The 17,175-nt window shown below is 42.6% G+C and overlaps 1 protein-coding gene across 1 annotated transcript in view; it reads right to left on the reverse strand.

The window, feature by feature from the left end:
• Nucleotides 1-17,175, reverse strand: part of CYB5R1 (cytochrome b5 reductase 1) — a 98,279-nt gene that overhangs the window by 42,160 nt on the left and 38,944 nt on the right. The window contains exons 4-5 of the mRNA XM_075850599.1: nucleotides 16,781-16,910; nucleotides 13,814-13,897 (exon numbers count right to left, since the gene is read on the reverse strand). Coding sequence (XP_075706714.1) covers nucleotides 13,814-13,897; nucleotides 16,781-16,910 — 214 coding nt within the window. The remainder of the gene's footprint in view (nucleotides 1-13,813; nucleotides 13,898-16,780; nucleotides 16,911-17,175) is intronic.

A 17,175-nucleotide genomic window follows, 5' to 3' on the forward strand; every position in this document is an offset into this window, starting at 1 on the left:
TTTTCGGTGTTTCAGTCGCTACGGGTGCTACATTGGTAGCGACGCCACATTCAATAGTATATGTGTCGTTAGTTAGCCATTTACTAGGTTAAAAACTCCCAGGCAGAGTGCTGGTAGCGCTCTGCCCTGGGACTTTTGCTCTGGCGTTGCCCCTGACATCACTGGACAGTGACGTCAAGAGCAGAGCTGGAGTCCCAGGCAGATCACTAATAGCGCTCTACCCAGGACTCTGGCTCTGGGGTTGCCCCTTACATCACTGTCTAGATATGGAAAGTGATGCCAGGAAGAGAGTAGGATTCCCCGGCAGAGAGCTAGAAGCAGCTCTGCTCCGGGATCCCGTCTCTGGGGAAGCCCCTGACATCACTGTCCATATATGGACAGTGATGTCAGGAGCAGAACAGTGTCCCAGGCAGAGTGCTAGTAGCGCTCTGCCCGGGATTTTGACTCTGGTATTACCCCTGACATCACTATCCATATATGGACAGTGATGTCAGAGGCTTCCCTAGAGCCGAAGTACCGGAGCAGAGCCTTTGCTAGCTCTCTGCTCTGGACTTCAGCTCTGCTCCGGAAATCACTGTCCATATATGGACAGTGATGTCAGGAGCAGAGCAGGAGTCCCAGGCAGAGTGCTAGTAGGGCTCTGCCCGGGACTAGGCTCTGGGGTTGCCCCTGACATCCCAGTCCATATATGGATAGTGACGTCAGGGGCTCCTCCTGAAGCGGAATCCCCGGCTAGAGAATCGGCAATACTCTGGTTGGGGATTCCACTCCTAGAGGGAGCCTCAAAGGCGCTACCTACAGGGAGGGGTGCTGTGTGGCACTTCCTTGTAGGGGTACTGTGTGGCACTTCCTTGGAGGGGGGCTGTGTGGCACTACCTGGGAGGGGGGCTGTCTGGCAATACCTGCGAGGTAGGGCTCTGTGGCACTACCTGGAAGTAGGGGCTGTGTGGCACTACCTGGGAGGGGGGCTGCATGGCACTACCTGGGGGGGGGGGGGCTGCGTGGCATTACCTGGGAGGGGGCTGCATGGCACTACCTGGGACAGTGGGCACTAAATTCATGGGGGCCTAACTTCTTTATGGGGGAATAAACAGGGCTTAACTTCTAGATGGGGGCACAAAGTGAAGTTTTCTGCCATTTTACTGCCGCTGTGAGTTTCCCCACAAAGTGTCCCACTATGTCTGTCACCCAGGGGCCCACATAAACCTGGAGCCTGCCCTGTACATAGTGGCCAGTTTATTATGACCAGTAGGACATTTAATGCAAAGTGGATACTGAAATCAGAGCACTTGGAGATATAGGAAGGTTAAAATGAGATCACTCAGCAACTTCTAGAGCCTTTAGGTTCTAGACTTAAGGGGTTGTCCAGTCACAAAAAAATTGATGGCCTATCCTTAGGCTGCCTTGCGTTGAATGGTCAGCATCAGAGGCAGGGAAGCTAGCTCCACCCCATTGGCCTACTACAGCAAATTATCATATAGGGAGCCAACACAACAGTGGCCATTCAGGTCAGTTAACCAGTTAAATTAATATGACCTAGTGACAGGTCCACTTTAACGCTTATTGGTACCATTTGAGGGTACATATAAATTAAACTTTTTTGTGTGGGAATGGAAAAAAACAGTATTTCTGCCATTTCCTTTTGCGTTTTTTTAACGTCATGGACCCTGTGATATAAATTATTTGTTGTCTTTATTCTGAGTTGTTACGATTATGGTGATACCAAATTAATATAGTTTTTTTTTCTATCTTGCTGAATAAAAGCATGTGGTATGTATAAGGATCAGTTCACATGTTGCGTAAATACTTAGATTACGGAATTCGTTGTGTAAAATCTGCAGCAAATACAGTAGCAGCAAAGTGGATAAGATAAAACAAATCTCATCCACGCGCTGCCTAAATACTGAGCAGAAAAAACGCTCAGAAATTGACCTGCTGTGCGGAATTTTATTCCACAGCATGTCAATTGTATTTGCGTAAATGCCTCTTATTTGTTGCGGGTTTTCCACAGTTGTTGCGTTTTTTCGTGGTGGGTCCGCAGCAAACCCGCCGCAAAAAAAACGCAACTCAGAAAAAAACAACAACTTCTACTTACCCAGAAGTCTGTGTTCTCCCACCAGCGCGGCATTCTGGGATGACGTTTCATCCCATGTGACCGCTGCAGCCAGTCACAGGCTGTAGCGGAGGTCACATGGGATGAAACATCATCCCAGTAGGCCCGGCTGGATGACATCATCCAATGTGACCGCCGCTGCAGCTAATTACAAGCTGCAGCGGTCTCCTGGGATAAAATGTCATCCAAGGAGGCTGCCCTGCTAGTAGGCCGGGTAAGTGCTGCAGTTTTCCGCAGCGGACATTCTTAGCCAAAAACTGTGCTTTTTCGCCCGGAATTCCCCGCGGCACCTTTCCCCTGCTTGTTTCAGAAGCGCCCGGGCCCGGCGACTCAGCAGCTGAATAACCACCTAGGCGCTTCTTCTCACAGTGGCGTCGCTACCGCTATAGCAGTCATATCGGCTACTAGCGGCGACACCGGGCATGAGGGCGTCCGTTACTTATTATCTCTTAGGGCATTATACTGTGGGTGGGGCATTATACTTTTTTATGGGCCATTTTTTTTGTGATGGGGTGGGTAGCCAAAAGATAATTTGGCACGTGGCAAAATCTATTCTAAGGGTGTCCCTCGATAGGGATATATCTCTGGCAGATCTGGGAGCCTTGTCAGGCCCCCGGTTGCCATTAAATGTCATTGGCACCCCGTGACTGCGTTATGGGTTGCCGATAGACTGGTAGGGGGAGCACCTCAAACTCCTTAGATGCCATGATCACTATTGACCGTGGCATCTAATGGGTTAACGGAGCCGATCAGTAAGGCCCATCCCACTCACTCGCCGCAGCTATATTCATGCTTGCGACAAGGAGTCAGTGGGTCGAGAGAGAGACAGCCACAAAACCACTTCCACTGGGAGCACCAAAGGACGCTGACTCACATACTAATGGAAAGTGGCACTTTTCATAAGACGTGGAAAGGCAGCCCTGTTCGTTAAAGCGGTTAAAAATGATAACTTTGAAACGCCTTACCAAAGTACAAAGTCTAGGCCAGTTTCAGATGACTGTAATGAAGCCACATTTTAGAGTAGTTTAGAGTCCGTGCAATATGCAGACCATTTGTGCTTTTACTGAAACAAACTTAGGTCACTGTGAAGTTTTAGGGTATGTTCACACGCAAACTCAAAAACGACGCCAAAAACCGTCCGAAAATGCCTCCCATTGATTTTAGATTGGAATTATGAGGCAGAATTTTTTGCCTGCGAAAAACTCTGTGTGAACATAGCCATTGGATGATTTTGTCATTTTATCCACACACTTGTATATAGTTTATTATGCATAAAAAATAGATAAAAATTAGTGGATTGAGTCCTCAATATGTCTCATATAGCCATCATCTTATATGAGTATAACATCCAATGTAAAATTACTTTACTAGTAAACTAGTTCACTGTATTGTGCTTCATGCAATACTGCCATCTATTGATATTTTTTTGGAATGACTGTCAATTTTTATTGATAAAAAATACTTAAATGACAAAGTTGAGTACCGAATATGATGCCAGAAATAGCTAAGTATACTGGAAGTCAGAAGCAGAATGAAACTATTTATAACTATTTTTATTTTTTTATATAGCCACATCAACATTCCTGGAGCTGCACAATGTGAAATAATGAATAATACATAAGTGTGCAAATAATACAGTCATACAAATCTACAAAATGACAGTAACAAATACAGAAGGAGAGGTGTTTATCTCCTTCTTGTATGACTGTACTGTACACCGAACAAGTGATTATCTCCCCCTATCTTTTGTATTCGTACGACCAGCAGGTTTGTGGACCCACTGGGCTACTCCCCCGGTTTGGCCTAGGGCCCACTCTAAGGGCGTTATCGAAGTAGCCTCCCTGCTCTTCACCCTTTAACCCCCTATGCAGCGATCTGGTCTTTGCTGTCCTGAGGCTACCAAATCGCTACCTTTTGAGGTGGTCCCGGCAGAGTAGCTGCTGGCCAAACAGATACTGGCAGATGGTGCCTTGAAGGATGGAAGCTGACAGCGGATCACTGGCCACTGGTGGATAGCGGCTAGCTGGACACAGACAGGTAGTGGGTAGCGGGACACAGGCAGGTAGCTGGACACAGGCAAGTAGCAGGTAGCTGGACACAGGCAGGTAGCGGGTAGCTGGACACAGGCAGGTAGCGGGTAGCTGAACACTCACAGATAACTGATAGCAACAGAGGACTGGATACAGGCTGACCACAGGTAGCAACGGTGGACTGGATACAGGCTGGTTATGGATAACCGGATACAGGCTGACCACACATAGTAACAGCGGACTGAATACAGGCTGCTAACGGACAACTGGTAACTGATAGCAATAGCAGACTGGATACCGGCTAGTAACGGACAACTGGATACAAGCTGATAACTGAGCGCAATAGCAGATGAGATACAGGCAGGTAACGGAGAACTGGATACAAGCTGATAACTCATAGCAATAGCATATTGGATACAGGCTGGTAACGGACAACTGGATGCAGACTGATAACTGATAGTAATAGCAACTGGAGACAGGTGCATACAGGAACCTTCGCTGGATAACACTAGGTTGTTCCAATATTGCTCAGGCACATTGTGGATAATAAAGGTGCCTTAAATAGTCTTGAGGACAACAGGGATTGGTGAATTACTTTTGAATTTTGCACGCACAGTCCCTTTAAGAAATGTCCGGAGTGCACACCCGCACTAAGAACAGTGTGACGCCAGCGGCCTGGAGGGGGGACAGGCCGCAGGAGAAGGTATGAGACCTGACGGCAGCGACCACCGACAAAATCGGGACCTGCCACCGGTGTTACATGTGTACAGGATGTGAAACATCACATGCCACTTATCTCCACTGCTCCCTTCCTGTCTCTGGAGGAATCATGTTTCACATGCTGGGCTGCAAATCAGTGAGCAGCAGAACGGTAGAGCAGTGTCTCACTAGAAAATCTGAGTTGTGTGTGAAGTGTGAGTAATTACAGCACTACCTTACACCTTGTAATAGAGGGGCATGCAGGCAGCAGTAAATAAAGGCAATGTAGTGAGAGGGAAGATGAATCATAGGAACTTTAGTCCTTTACATGGTAATCCCACCTGCGGCAAGCCCTAACAGCCTCAAAACTGAAGTGCTGTACAGAGCTGGACAAGAGAATGAAAATGAAAAATAACTACTCCTGAGCTATGATAGCATTATCTGTTGACCATTCAGACACATGTAGATACTTTTCTGTATTTTTATAAGCTCAGAAAAAAACTTTAAAGTGTACTTTCAGGTGACTTTTCAGGATAAGCTATGATATGTGTGTGTACATAAGGAATAATATTATTTCCAGCCATTATATGACTTGTATATAGCATTTTTAAGCAGCTTTCCTCTCTAAAGGCTCTATCTTTTATTCTTAGTTTTCTCTGAGCTAGTGGGTGAAGCCTAACTGCTAGCATGTCTGCCATACAACGATCACAGAAAAGAGGAGAATCCTACCCTCCTATCTCAATCTATGGCAAATATAGTATCTGCAGCAACATGTAGCAGATTATACTGAAGTAATGAGCAGTGTAGCTGTGAATCCAGTACTGGAGTGGCATATAACTTACCAGCAGCATGTGTCTCCCCTCTCTCTCTCTGCTGCCGTTCCCTCTTCCTGCTCCCCCTCCCTATCCATAGACTTCTATGGGCAGGCAGTGAAGTGACACCCCCTACACTAAATGCAGTCTGTCTTCTTTGCTCTGTAATCAATTTTACTTGACCACAGGGGGTGAATAGCAGATTACAGGAAGGGAGATACCTAGTGGCAGTAACTTCACACCAAATTTGCAGGAATAAAACGTCAACATTTTACCTGTAAGTAAATTACAAAGTTGATATATATCAGTGGCGAGAATTTGCACCACAAAAATAGTTATATGTTTTTTCACGGAAGAGGAATCTAAAGGGAAGAAGCGCAATTAGGTTTTTGGAGTGCAGCTTTTACTGAGTTGGTTTTTGGGAGTTATTTGGCATTGTCCTGAGGTACCAGTACAGTGAAAACCCAGACACTATTTTAGACTCTACACCACTCAAGTTATTCATCTACTAAAACCCCTTGGTGCACCCGGACGTGCGGGGGGTGATGCCTGGAGCACTCCATGTTTTACAGCTGACATCCAGGACTAACAGCCAGGAACGGCGATCGCGCTGTTCCTGGCTGTTTAAGCCCTCAAATGCTGCGGTTAAACACCTCATTGTTCCCCTGCAGGATGGTTGTCATGGCAGCCCAGGGGCCTAAGGAAGGCCCCCAGGACTGCCTTCACTCTGCCTCTTTTAAGCCTTGCCTGTGGCAGGGCTTAACAGAAGCCTGTAAAAATGACAATATACTGCAATACATTGGTATTGCAGTGCATTGTACCAGCGATCCAACGATCGCTGGTTCCATTCCCCTAGGGGGGCTAGTAAACGGTGTAAAAAAAGTGAAATTATGTTTTTAGTAGTGAAAAAAAAAATATTCAAAACTAAAAAAAACCTTTTCCTCTAAAGTAATGTAAAAAAAAAAAAAAAGTAAACAAAATTGGTATTGCTGCATCTGTAAAAGTCTGAACTATTACAATATAGCGTTATTTAACGTGGATGGTGAACGCCGTAAAACAATTTAAATGTTAACCGTGAAAATAGCTGTTTTTTGGTCAACTTAGCGCTTAAATTTCTTGTTATAAAAAGTGTTCAAAAAGTTGTATGTTCCAAAAAATGGTACTGATAAAAACTACAGCTCGTCCAGCAAGAAAAAAAAAAAAGCCAACACACTGCTCAATCTATGGAAAAATAAAAAAGTTATGGCTCTTAGAATGTGGCAATACAAAACTATTTTTTTTTTAACTAAAAGTTTTTTTCTTTAAAAGTAGTAAAATATATATAAAAAACTATATAAATTTGGTATCACTCTAATTGAATTGAATAAAGATAAAGTTAAGTTGTCGTTTTTACCGCACGGTGAAAGCTGTAGGATCTCGACCCTTGCAGCGGGATGCCTGTTCTATATTACAGCTGTCATCCGCTGCAGATGGTGTGGTGGTTTTGCAGGAAGGTGTTGAAGGGGTTGTCCGCTTTTTCTTTTTTTATTGTTTATTTACAGAATAAGAAATCATACAGTTTTCTAATATACATTTGTTAGAAATTCTGCTTCCATACTTTTCTTATAACAGAGCATCTGTCTCTTCACAGTTGAAAGGCCCAGATTAGTCAATCCATGTAGGGTTGCCACCCGGCCGGTACAGCACCGCCTGGCTGGTATCCACCTCAAGAAGCCGGTGCAGGTATTTAATCGGCAATAATAATTGCAGATGAAAAACTTTAAGTAACTGCAGTCAATGTTATAAGATCCAAAAAAGATTACTCGTCTTATATATGTCCCTGCCGTTCGGGACATCAGTGATTGGCTGCAGAGCTCACTTGAATGATGTACGTGACATCATTGCTGCATAACCGGCAGGTGAGTAATCCGTTTTTATTTTACAAAATTTTATCTGTCTTTTTTTGTCTAGACTGAGGTCTGATCAGGGGTCTGGAGTCACAGGGGGATGTGTGGATCTCTCTCTACAGATGGCACTGTATGGGGCACTATTTACAGGGCACACTGTGTGGGGCACTATCTACAAATAACACTCTGGGGCAATTTCTATAGGGACACTATCTACAGATGCACTGTGTGAGGCACTTTTTACAGGGACACTGTGTGCGGCACTATCTACAGATTACAATGTGTTCGTGGCACTATCTACAGAGGCACTATCTACAGAGAGCACTGCATGTGGCACTGTCTACATGGGGAACTGTGTGTGCCACTGTCTGCAGGGGGCACTGTGTTTGTCATTTTCTACATGGAACACTGTGTGTGGCACAATTATTTGTATGGGACACAGTGTGTGGTACTATTTTTATGGGGTACTGTGTGCCACATGATTGTATTCAGGGGCATATTGTGTGTGTGTGTGTGTGTGTGTGTGTGTGTGTGGGGGGGGGGGGGTTCGTCCAACATTTATCTGTGTTTCGCCACCTATATCAAGAAGTCTTTGTCACCATACCCATTTTTTTTACGTGTGTTAACCTGGTATTTTTTTGGGGGAAAGATGGCAACCCTAATCACATGTGACCCCTAGCATTCAGTTAGCAAAGGGTTGCATGTCATACATGTGCTAGCTAAACATAAAGGAAACATCCATGGGCTTTGTGAATAAGACTAATGGTGAAAACAATGATTAACAACTACCTCATTGTGCGTGTATTTACTTGTATAAAATGGCTGCCTGTCTTTAGGTGATAGACAACCTGTGCAGGAAGTCCCTCTTAAGACGGACAGCATTGTTAGCAAGCAAGAATGTGGGAATAGGCCAAGGTTATTAACCCCTTCCCTCTTTAGCCACTTTTGACCTTCCTGACCGGGCCTCATTTTTCAAATCTGACATGTGTCACTTTATGTGGTAATAACTCCGGAATGCTTTCACCTATCCAAGCGATTCTGAGATTGTTTTCTCGTGACACATTGGACTTTAAGTAACTGGCAAAATTTGCTCGATACATTCAGTATTTAATTGTGAAAAACACCAAAATTTTGTGAAAAATTGCAAAAATTTGCATTTTTCCCAATTTAAATGTATCTGCTTGTAAGACAGATGGTTATAGCACACAAAATTGTTGCTAATTAACATCACCCATATGTCTACTTTAGATTGACATCGTTTTTTGAACATCCTTTTATTTTTCTATGACCTCACAAGGCTTGGAACTTTAGCAGCAATTTCTCACATTTTCAAGAAAATTTCAAAAGGCCATTTTTACAGGGGCCAGTTCAGTTGTGAAGTGGATTTGAGGGCCTTATATATTAGAAACCCCCAAAAAGTCACCCCATTTTAAAAACTTCACCCCTCAAAGTATTCAAAACAGCATTTAGAAAATGTCTTAACCCTTTACACATTTCACAGGAATTAAAGCAAAGTAGAGGTGAAATTTACAAATTTCATATTTTTTTGCAGAAATAAATTTTTAGTACAATTTTTTTTATAACACAGAAGGTTTTACCAGAGAAATGCAACTCAATATTTGTTGCCCAGTTTCTGCAGTTTTAGTAAATATCCAACATGTGGCCCTAGTGTGCTACTGGACTGAAGCACCTGCCTCAGAAGCAAAGGAGCACCTAGTGGATTTTGGGGCCTTATTTTTGTTAGAATATATTTTAGGCACCATGTCAGGTTTGAAGGGCTCTTGCGGTGCCAAAACAGTCAAAATCCCCCAAAAGTGACCCCATATGGGAAACTACACACCTCAAGGAAATTATCTAGGGGTACAGTGAGCATTTTGACCGCACAGTTTTTTTACAGAAATTATTGGAAGTAGGCCGTGAAAATTAAAATCAACATTTCTTCAAAGAAAATGTAGGTTTAGCGATTTTTTTTCTCATTTCCACAAGGACTAAAGGAGAAAAAGCACCGTAAAATTTGTAAAGCAATTTCTCCCGAGTAAAACAATACCCCACATGTGGTAATAAACGGTTGTTTGGAGACACGGCGTGGCTGAGAAGGGAAAGAGCGCTATTTGGCTTTTGGAGCTCAAGTTTAGCAGGAATGGTTTGCGGAGGCCATGTCACATTTACAAAGCCCCTGAGGGGACAAAACAGTGGAAACCCCCCACAAGTGACCCCATTTTGGAAACTACACCCATTGAGGAAATTATCTAGGGGTATAGTGAGCGTTTTGACCCCACAGGTTTTTTGCATAAATTATTGGAAATAGGCCCTGAAAATGACAATCTAAATTTTTTCAAAGAAAATGTAGGTTTAGCTAATTTTTTCTCATTTCCACAAGGACTGAAGGAGAAAAAGCACCGTAAAATTTGTAAACCAATCTCTCCCGAGTAAAACAATACCCCACATGTGGTAATAAACGGTTGTTTGGAGACACGGCAGGGCTGAGAAGGGAAAGAGTGCTATTTGGCTTTTGGAGCTCAAGTTTAGCAGGAATGGTTTGCGGAGGCCATGTCACATTTACGAAGTCCCTGAGGACACAAAACAGTGGAAACCCCCCACAAGTGACCCCATTTTGGAGACTACACCCATTGAGGAAATTATCTAGGGGTATAGTGAGCGATTTGACCCCACAGGTTTTTTGCAGAAATTATTGGAAGTAGGCCCTGAAAATAAAAATCAAAATTTTTTCAAAGAAAATGTAGGTTTAGCTTATTTTTACTCATTTCCACAAGGACTGAAGGAGAAAAAGCACCACAAAATTTGTAAAGCAATTTCTCCCGAGTAAAACAATGCCCCACATGTGGTAATAAACGGCTGTTTGGAGACACGGCTTGGCTTAGAAGGGAAAGAGCGCTATTTGGCTTTTTGAGATCACATTTAGCAGGAATGGTTTGCGGAGGCCATGTCACATTTGCAAAGCCCCTGAGGGGAAAAAACAATGAAAACGCCCAAAAAGTGACACCATTTAGGAAACTACACCTCTTGAGGAATTCATCTAGGGGCGTAGTGAGCATTTTGACCCCACAGATGTTTCATAGAATTTATTAGAATTGGGCAGTGAAAATAAAAACAATCCTTTTTCTTCAATAAGGCGTAGCTTTAGCGCAAATTTTTTCATTTTCGCAACAAATAAAGGAAAAAAAAGAACCCAACATTTGTAAAGCAATTTCTACCGAGTACGGCAATACCCCATATGTGGTCATAAACTGCTGTTTGGGCACACGGCAGGGCTCAGAAGGGAAGGACCGCCATTTGGAGTGCAGATGTTGCTGGATTGGTTTCTGGGCGCCTGTGGGCCCAAAACAGTGGAAACCCCCCAGAAGTGACCCCATTTTGGAAACTACACCCCTCAATGCATTTACCTAGGGGTGTAGTGAGCATGTTAACCCTGCAGGTGTTTTGTAGAAATTAGTGTGAACTCGATGTTGCAGAGTGAAAATGGGATTTTTTCCTCAGATATGTGGACAATATGTGGTGCCCGGCTTGTGCCACCATAACAAGACAGCTCTCTAATTATTATGCTGGGTTTCCTGGTTTTAGAAACACCCTACATGTGGCCCTAATCTCTTGCCTGGACAGTCGACCAGGCTCAGGAGTGAAAGCGTACCATGTAAAATTGAGGCCTAATTTGGCGATTTACAAAGTATTGGTTCACAACTGCAGAGGCTCAGATGTGAAATAATAAAAATAAACCCCTGAGAAGTGACCCTATTATGGAAACTGCACCCCTCAAGGCATTTATTAAGGGGTGTAGTGAGCATTTTCACCCCACAGGTCTTTTTCATAAATGAATGCGCTGTGGATGGTGCAAATTAAAAATTTATATTTTTCCCTAGATATGCCATTCAGTGGCAAATATGTCGTGCCCAGCTTATGCCACTGGAGACACACACCCCAAAAATTGCTAAAAGGGTTCTCCCGGGTATGACGGTGCCATATATGTGGAAGGAAACTGCTGTTTGGGCACGCTGTAGGGTTCAGATGGGAGGAAATGCCATTTGGCTTTTGGAGCGTGGATTTTGCTTGGTAGTAGTTTTGTTTGGAGTCTTACTGGTGTTTCCGTTTATAATGTGGGGGCATATGTAAGCCGGGCGGAGTATATAAGGGGCATAGTCAGGTGGTATAATAATGGGGTAAAAAAAAACAATAAAATGATCCATAGATGTGTGTTACGCTGTGAAGCAATCCTTTCTGCACAGGCCGGTGTCGCACTGATATATGGCGTCCTTTATTATCCCCCTTTTGGTCCACACTCCGCACCTTTGTAGTTTGGGGAATTTTGCTAGGAAGTGTTGTCCTGGTATAATACGGGCACCGTCGCTTCCAGCGGATATGTTTGGGCCCTCCCTTTCCTGGTTCCCTAATTTTAGGTCCTTGATAAATCGCCTCTTCAAACAGAAGAAATGTTCCCCTCGGGCACAACTGCATATTTTTTTATTTCCTGACTTATTGGAGCCATAACTGATTTTATTTTTCATAGACGTAGCGGTATGAGGGCTGGTTTGTTGCGGGACGAGCTGTAGTTATTATTGGTACCATTTTGGGGTACATGCAACTTTTTGATCACCTTTTATCCTATTTTTTGGGATGCCAGGTAAACAAAAAAACACAATTTTGGCACAGCTTTTTTTGTTTTTTTTATACAGCGTTCACCACGCGTTATAAACTACATGTTAACTTTATTCTGTGGGTCAGTACGATTCCGGCGATACCTAATTTATAGCACTTTTTTATGTTTTACAACTTTTTTCACAATAAAATTACTTTTGTAAAAAGAATGTATTTTTTCTGTCGCCAAGTTGTGAGAACCATAACTTTTTAATTTTTTTGTCGACGGAGGTGTATGAGGGCTTGTTTTTTGCAGGACGAGCTATAGTTTTTATAGGTACCATTTTTGGATACGTGCGACTTTTTGATCACTTTTTATTCTAACATTTGTAGGGCAAAGTGACTAAAAAACAGAAACTCTGGTAACGTTTTTTACGTTTTTTTTTACGCTGTTCACCGCGTGCAATAAATAATATAATATTTTGATACCTCAGGTCGTTACGGTCGCGGCGATACCAAATACATATGGTTTATTATTATTTTTCAATAATAAAGGACTTGATAAGAGTAAAAGGGGGATTGTGTTTTATTTGATTACTTGAAACTTTTATTGTTTTCAAACTTTCATTATTTGCACTTTTTTTTACACTTTTTTATACTTTTTTTACACTTTTTCTCAAGTCCCACTAGGGGACTTGAAGGTCCAACGGTCAGATATTTTTTTTTCTAATACATTGCACTACCTATGTAGTGCAATGTATTAGATCTGTCAGTCATTCACTGACAGCAAGCCGATTAGGCTTCGCCTCCCGGCGGGGCCTAAATCGGCTTCCGTAATGGCAGAGCAGGAGACCATTGTGTCTCCTGTTGCCATAACAGCAGTCGCCAGTCCTGATTGCCAGTCAGGGCTGGCGATCTGCTAGTAACCGCTACGATGCAGCAATCGCTTTCGATTGCTGCATCGAAGGGGTTAATGGCAGGGATCGGAGCTAGCTCCGGTTCCTGCCGTTACAGGTGGATGTCAGCTGTACAGTACAGCTGACTTCCACCGCTGATGACGTCGGATCAGCTCCTGACCCGGCGCCATCTTGCCGGCAGCTACGGAAGCCGATCAGGCTCCGCCGCCGGGCGGATCTTGACCGGCTTCGGTGCTAGGCAGACCGGGAGGCCAGTATTAGGCCTCCGGTTGCCATTGCAGCCACCGGAACCCCGGCAATTTCATTACTGGGGTTCCGATGAGCTGCAAACACCTTAAGTGCAGCTATCGCGTTTGAGCGCTGCACTTAAGGGGTTAATGGCGAGGATCGAAGCTAATTTCGGTCCCCGCCGTTACAGCCGGATGTCAGCTGTAAGATACAGCTGAGATCCGGTGATGATGGCACCGGCTCAGCTTCTGAGCCGGTCCCAAACATTTGGCGTACATGTACGGCAAGATGCGGGAAGTCAATGCTTTCCATGACGTACATGTACGGCAAATGTCGGGAAGGGGTTAAAAAGGGCATGGAACGAAAAATAAACACTAGGCAATTCTGTTCTGAGGGCAAGAAACTGGACTATTCTTTTTTACGTACGCCACTAATGAAAAGTTTATAGAAATGGTGGGTAAATATCAAAAAATAAAAATAAAATATATCCCCCAATCTCTATATTCAGGCATGAATAGGATTCTATGTTTTTACATACCTGTTCCACCTGCTATCATTCCCACTTGACGGGCAAATCGTTTCTCAGCCGGGGATCTCTTGTTTGGTTGTATAGCAAAGTAACCTCATAAAACAAAGCACAAAGAATCAACATATTTAATGTGTGATAGAAATGTGAGATTTTTTTTCTCACTGTGCTTCATCGAGCTGGGGATTTTGATGCTGATATTGCCATCCATAGTTGGGTAATGCTTTGTGTTATTATTGTCAGCTAAATGGGTATGATGTAATGCAGTCTCAAAATGATATTTTGGGGCGACGTTCAGACATGGTGGATTTGTTGCAGATTTTTGGTGGGCTTTCCAACTAGAAAAACTTAGGAAAACAACGTGGGTGTAATAATAATAATAATAATAATAATAATAATAATACATTTCCCTTATTACGCCCTCTCATTGATGCAAAAAAGTGCAGAATGAGACTAAATACAGAAATAAACGACGTGCTACAATGTAATAGCAAATAAAGCCAATCAGTTGATGTAGTCTTAACCCCTTGCAGTCTAAGCCATTTTTTTTAAATTTAATTTTCCCCTCCCTGACTTCTATGAGCCATAACTTTTTTATTTTTCCGTCAATAGAGGGTGTGAAGGCTTGTTTTTTTGTTGTAGTTTCTATTGGCACCATTTAAAGTACCATATAATGCACTGAGAAACTGAAAAAAAATTCTATGTGAGGTGGAATTGGAAAAAACTGTGATTCCTCCATTTTCTTTTGGGTTTCGTTATTACGTCTTCCACCGTGGGGTCAAAAACGACAAATTTACTTTATTCTGCTGGTCAATATGATTACAGCGAAACAAAATGTATATAGGTTTTTTAATGTTTTACATCTTTCACAAAGAAAAAGTTATTTGTTAGAAAATAAAGTTTTTTCTCCATATTCTGAAAGACTAACTTCTTTATTTTTTCATCCATTGAGCGGTGTGAGGGCTAACTTTTTGCAGCACGAGCTTTGGTTTTCATTGGAACCGTTTTTTGGTACATACCATATGACTTTTTGACAACTTTTTATTACATTTTTTTCACCGCTATGTTGACCAAAAAAACTGTAATTCCGACTTATTTTTTTTACGTCCTTCACCGTGTGTATTAAATGATGCTATATTGTAATAGTTTGGACTTGTATGGACGCAGCGATACCAAATTTGTTTAGTTATTTATTTTTTACATTACTTCACAGGAAAAATGGAAAAAGTTCTTTGAACTTTAAATTTTCTATTTTCTTTTCACTACTAAAAACTTTATTTAACTTTACTTTACACATTCTATTAGTAAAGTAAAGTAAAGTAAAGTAAAGTATTAGTCCCTAGGGGACTTGAACCAGCGATCGTTACAATACACTGCAATTATAATGTATTACAGTACAATTTTTACCGGCTTCTGTTAACCCCTGCCACAGGCAGAATGAAAGCAGTCTGGGGGCCTTCATTAGGCCCCTGGGCTGCCATGACAACCATCGGGTGCCGATGAGCTGTCAGAGGGGGCCGCTCCTCTCTATAATGCCTAAGTTTCTGCTGTCGCGTTTTACTGCAGCATTTGAGGGGTTGAACAGCCAAGAACAGCGCGATCGATGTTCATGGCCATTCGTGCCGGGTTTCAGCTGTAAAGCACAGCTGACACCAGCAGCGTGTGGAGCTTGTTCAGCACGTGAGCACGCTCCATACTTCTCCTGCACCATGACGTGCACTTACTTCACTTGAAGGTGTGAAAGAAAAAAATACATGTTTATAAACAAGAGGGATGTGTATTAGTACAGTGTTTCCTCAAGTTACAATATTGGGGTTATCCGGGCACAGGACCGTTTTCCATACTGTTGACCTATACACAGGATAGCTAATCAGTATATGATCGGTGGGGGTAGGATGCCAGCTGCTTTGGCTGCCTCCGGGCATCTGATGCCCTGAGGCCGCCCTGGGGCCGCACTTGCCTGATGTCCAAAAGGGCAGCTAATCCTGGCACAGGTAGATAGCAGTACAGAACATGTAGTACTGTACTGCAAAGAAGTGCTACTAGGCACTTAATTATTACAGCACCAGCAAATTGGCTCCATTTGCCTCCAAAGTAAGGCACTGATTGGTTGTTCATTGTGGCTGATACATTTTTTAAGTAGCATGAAGAATGGAAAGGGTTATAATTGAGGGTGGAGGATAAGGCTTGGTTCACACTGAGTTTTTTGCAGGCAGAAAAATCTGAATTTTGAGGCAAATTTTGCTCTGCCTGCACGCTGATTTTCACGGCGTTTTATTGCAGCATTTTTCGCCTGCGGCCATTGAGCGCCGGGGACAGAAAACGCAGAGAAATACGCTTTTCTACCTCCCATTGATGTCAATGGGAGGTCAGAGACGTAAACGCCCGAATATAAGACATGTCGCTTCTTTTTCAATGGGAGGCATTTTCAGCCGTTTTTTGGCGCATTTTCCAACGCGGTTTCGGCATCAAAAAACGTGTCAAAAAACTTAGTGTGAACTGACCCTAAGGAGGTAGCAGTTGGTATTAAAAAAATATTTTTTAGCTCATAAATATATGATGGGACACATTGGTACACAATATATAATATAATAGGGGTATATCTCAACATGTTGCATGGAAAGGGGGATCCGATTGTGTTGAACCACACATAGTCTATGAACAATAATGGCACTGTTTCTGAGAGAAGGTAGCCACGTTCTTCTAACCTCATACAGTCTATTTGTGTCTTACAACTTAAACTGAAGTGAAAGCTTTATCACAGGGCCAGCCTGCTGTAATTGTATGCCATTTATTGGTGCACATATCTATTGTAATTGGATGATACATATTGTAAATTCTTAGACTTGCCTCCTTTAAAAAAAAAAAATATGATTGGTTGATACATGAACCGAAAGAGTTTATTTAGCTATTCTCAAAATGACTGTTCAGTGAAGTTTCTCTTTTAAAAGCAAATGCCATGATAGAGAAGTACAATACCTTTTCCTTGATATGCAAAAAGTCCTTTTGGACCTTGGAATTCAATAGTTTGCCCTTTGGAGAGATTGTCCAGGTACTGGGACATCTTGCCTCCTTCTGGAAAGTCTGGATTTTGATCTTTAAAGTAAACCTTTAATAAAAGACAAAGCGTGAGTACTCGCGAAATGGCCGTAGGCTATAACTCCACATCCTACAACTGCTTATGCTGAATAAAAAAAGATATTAATATTGCTAAATGTTGAGTGTCGTGGATTTTTCTCGCTATAAATGCTTTAATAATAGAAAGCTATAATAATTATGGAGTTATGTTTTATTTTATATTCTATATTTGCGTGTATTCTTTTTTGCTTTTCAGAACATACATGTAGCATGGTCGAGGCATATATTAGGCAATC

This window comes from Rhinoderma darwinii, chromosome 2 (assembly GCF_050947455.1).
Source record: "Rhinoderma darwinii isolate aRhiDar2 chromosome 2, aRhiDar2.hap1, whole genome shotgun sequence".
In the NCBI taxonomy this organism is placed as follows: Eukaryota; Metazoa; Chordata; class Amphibia; order Anura; family Rhinodermatidae; genus Rhinoderma; species Rhinoderma darwinii.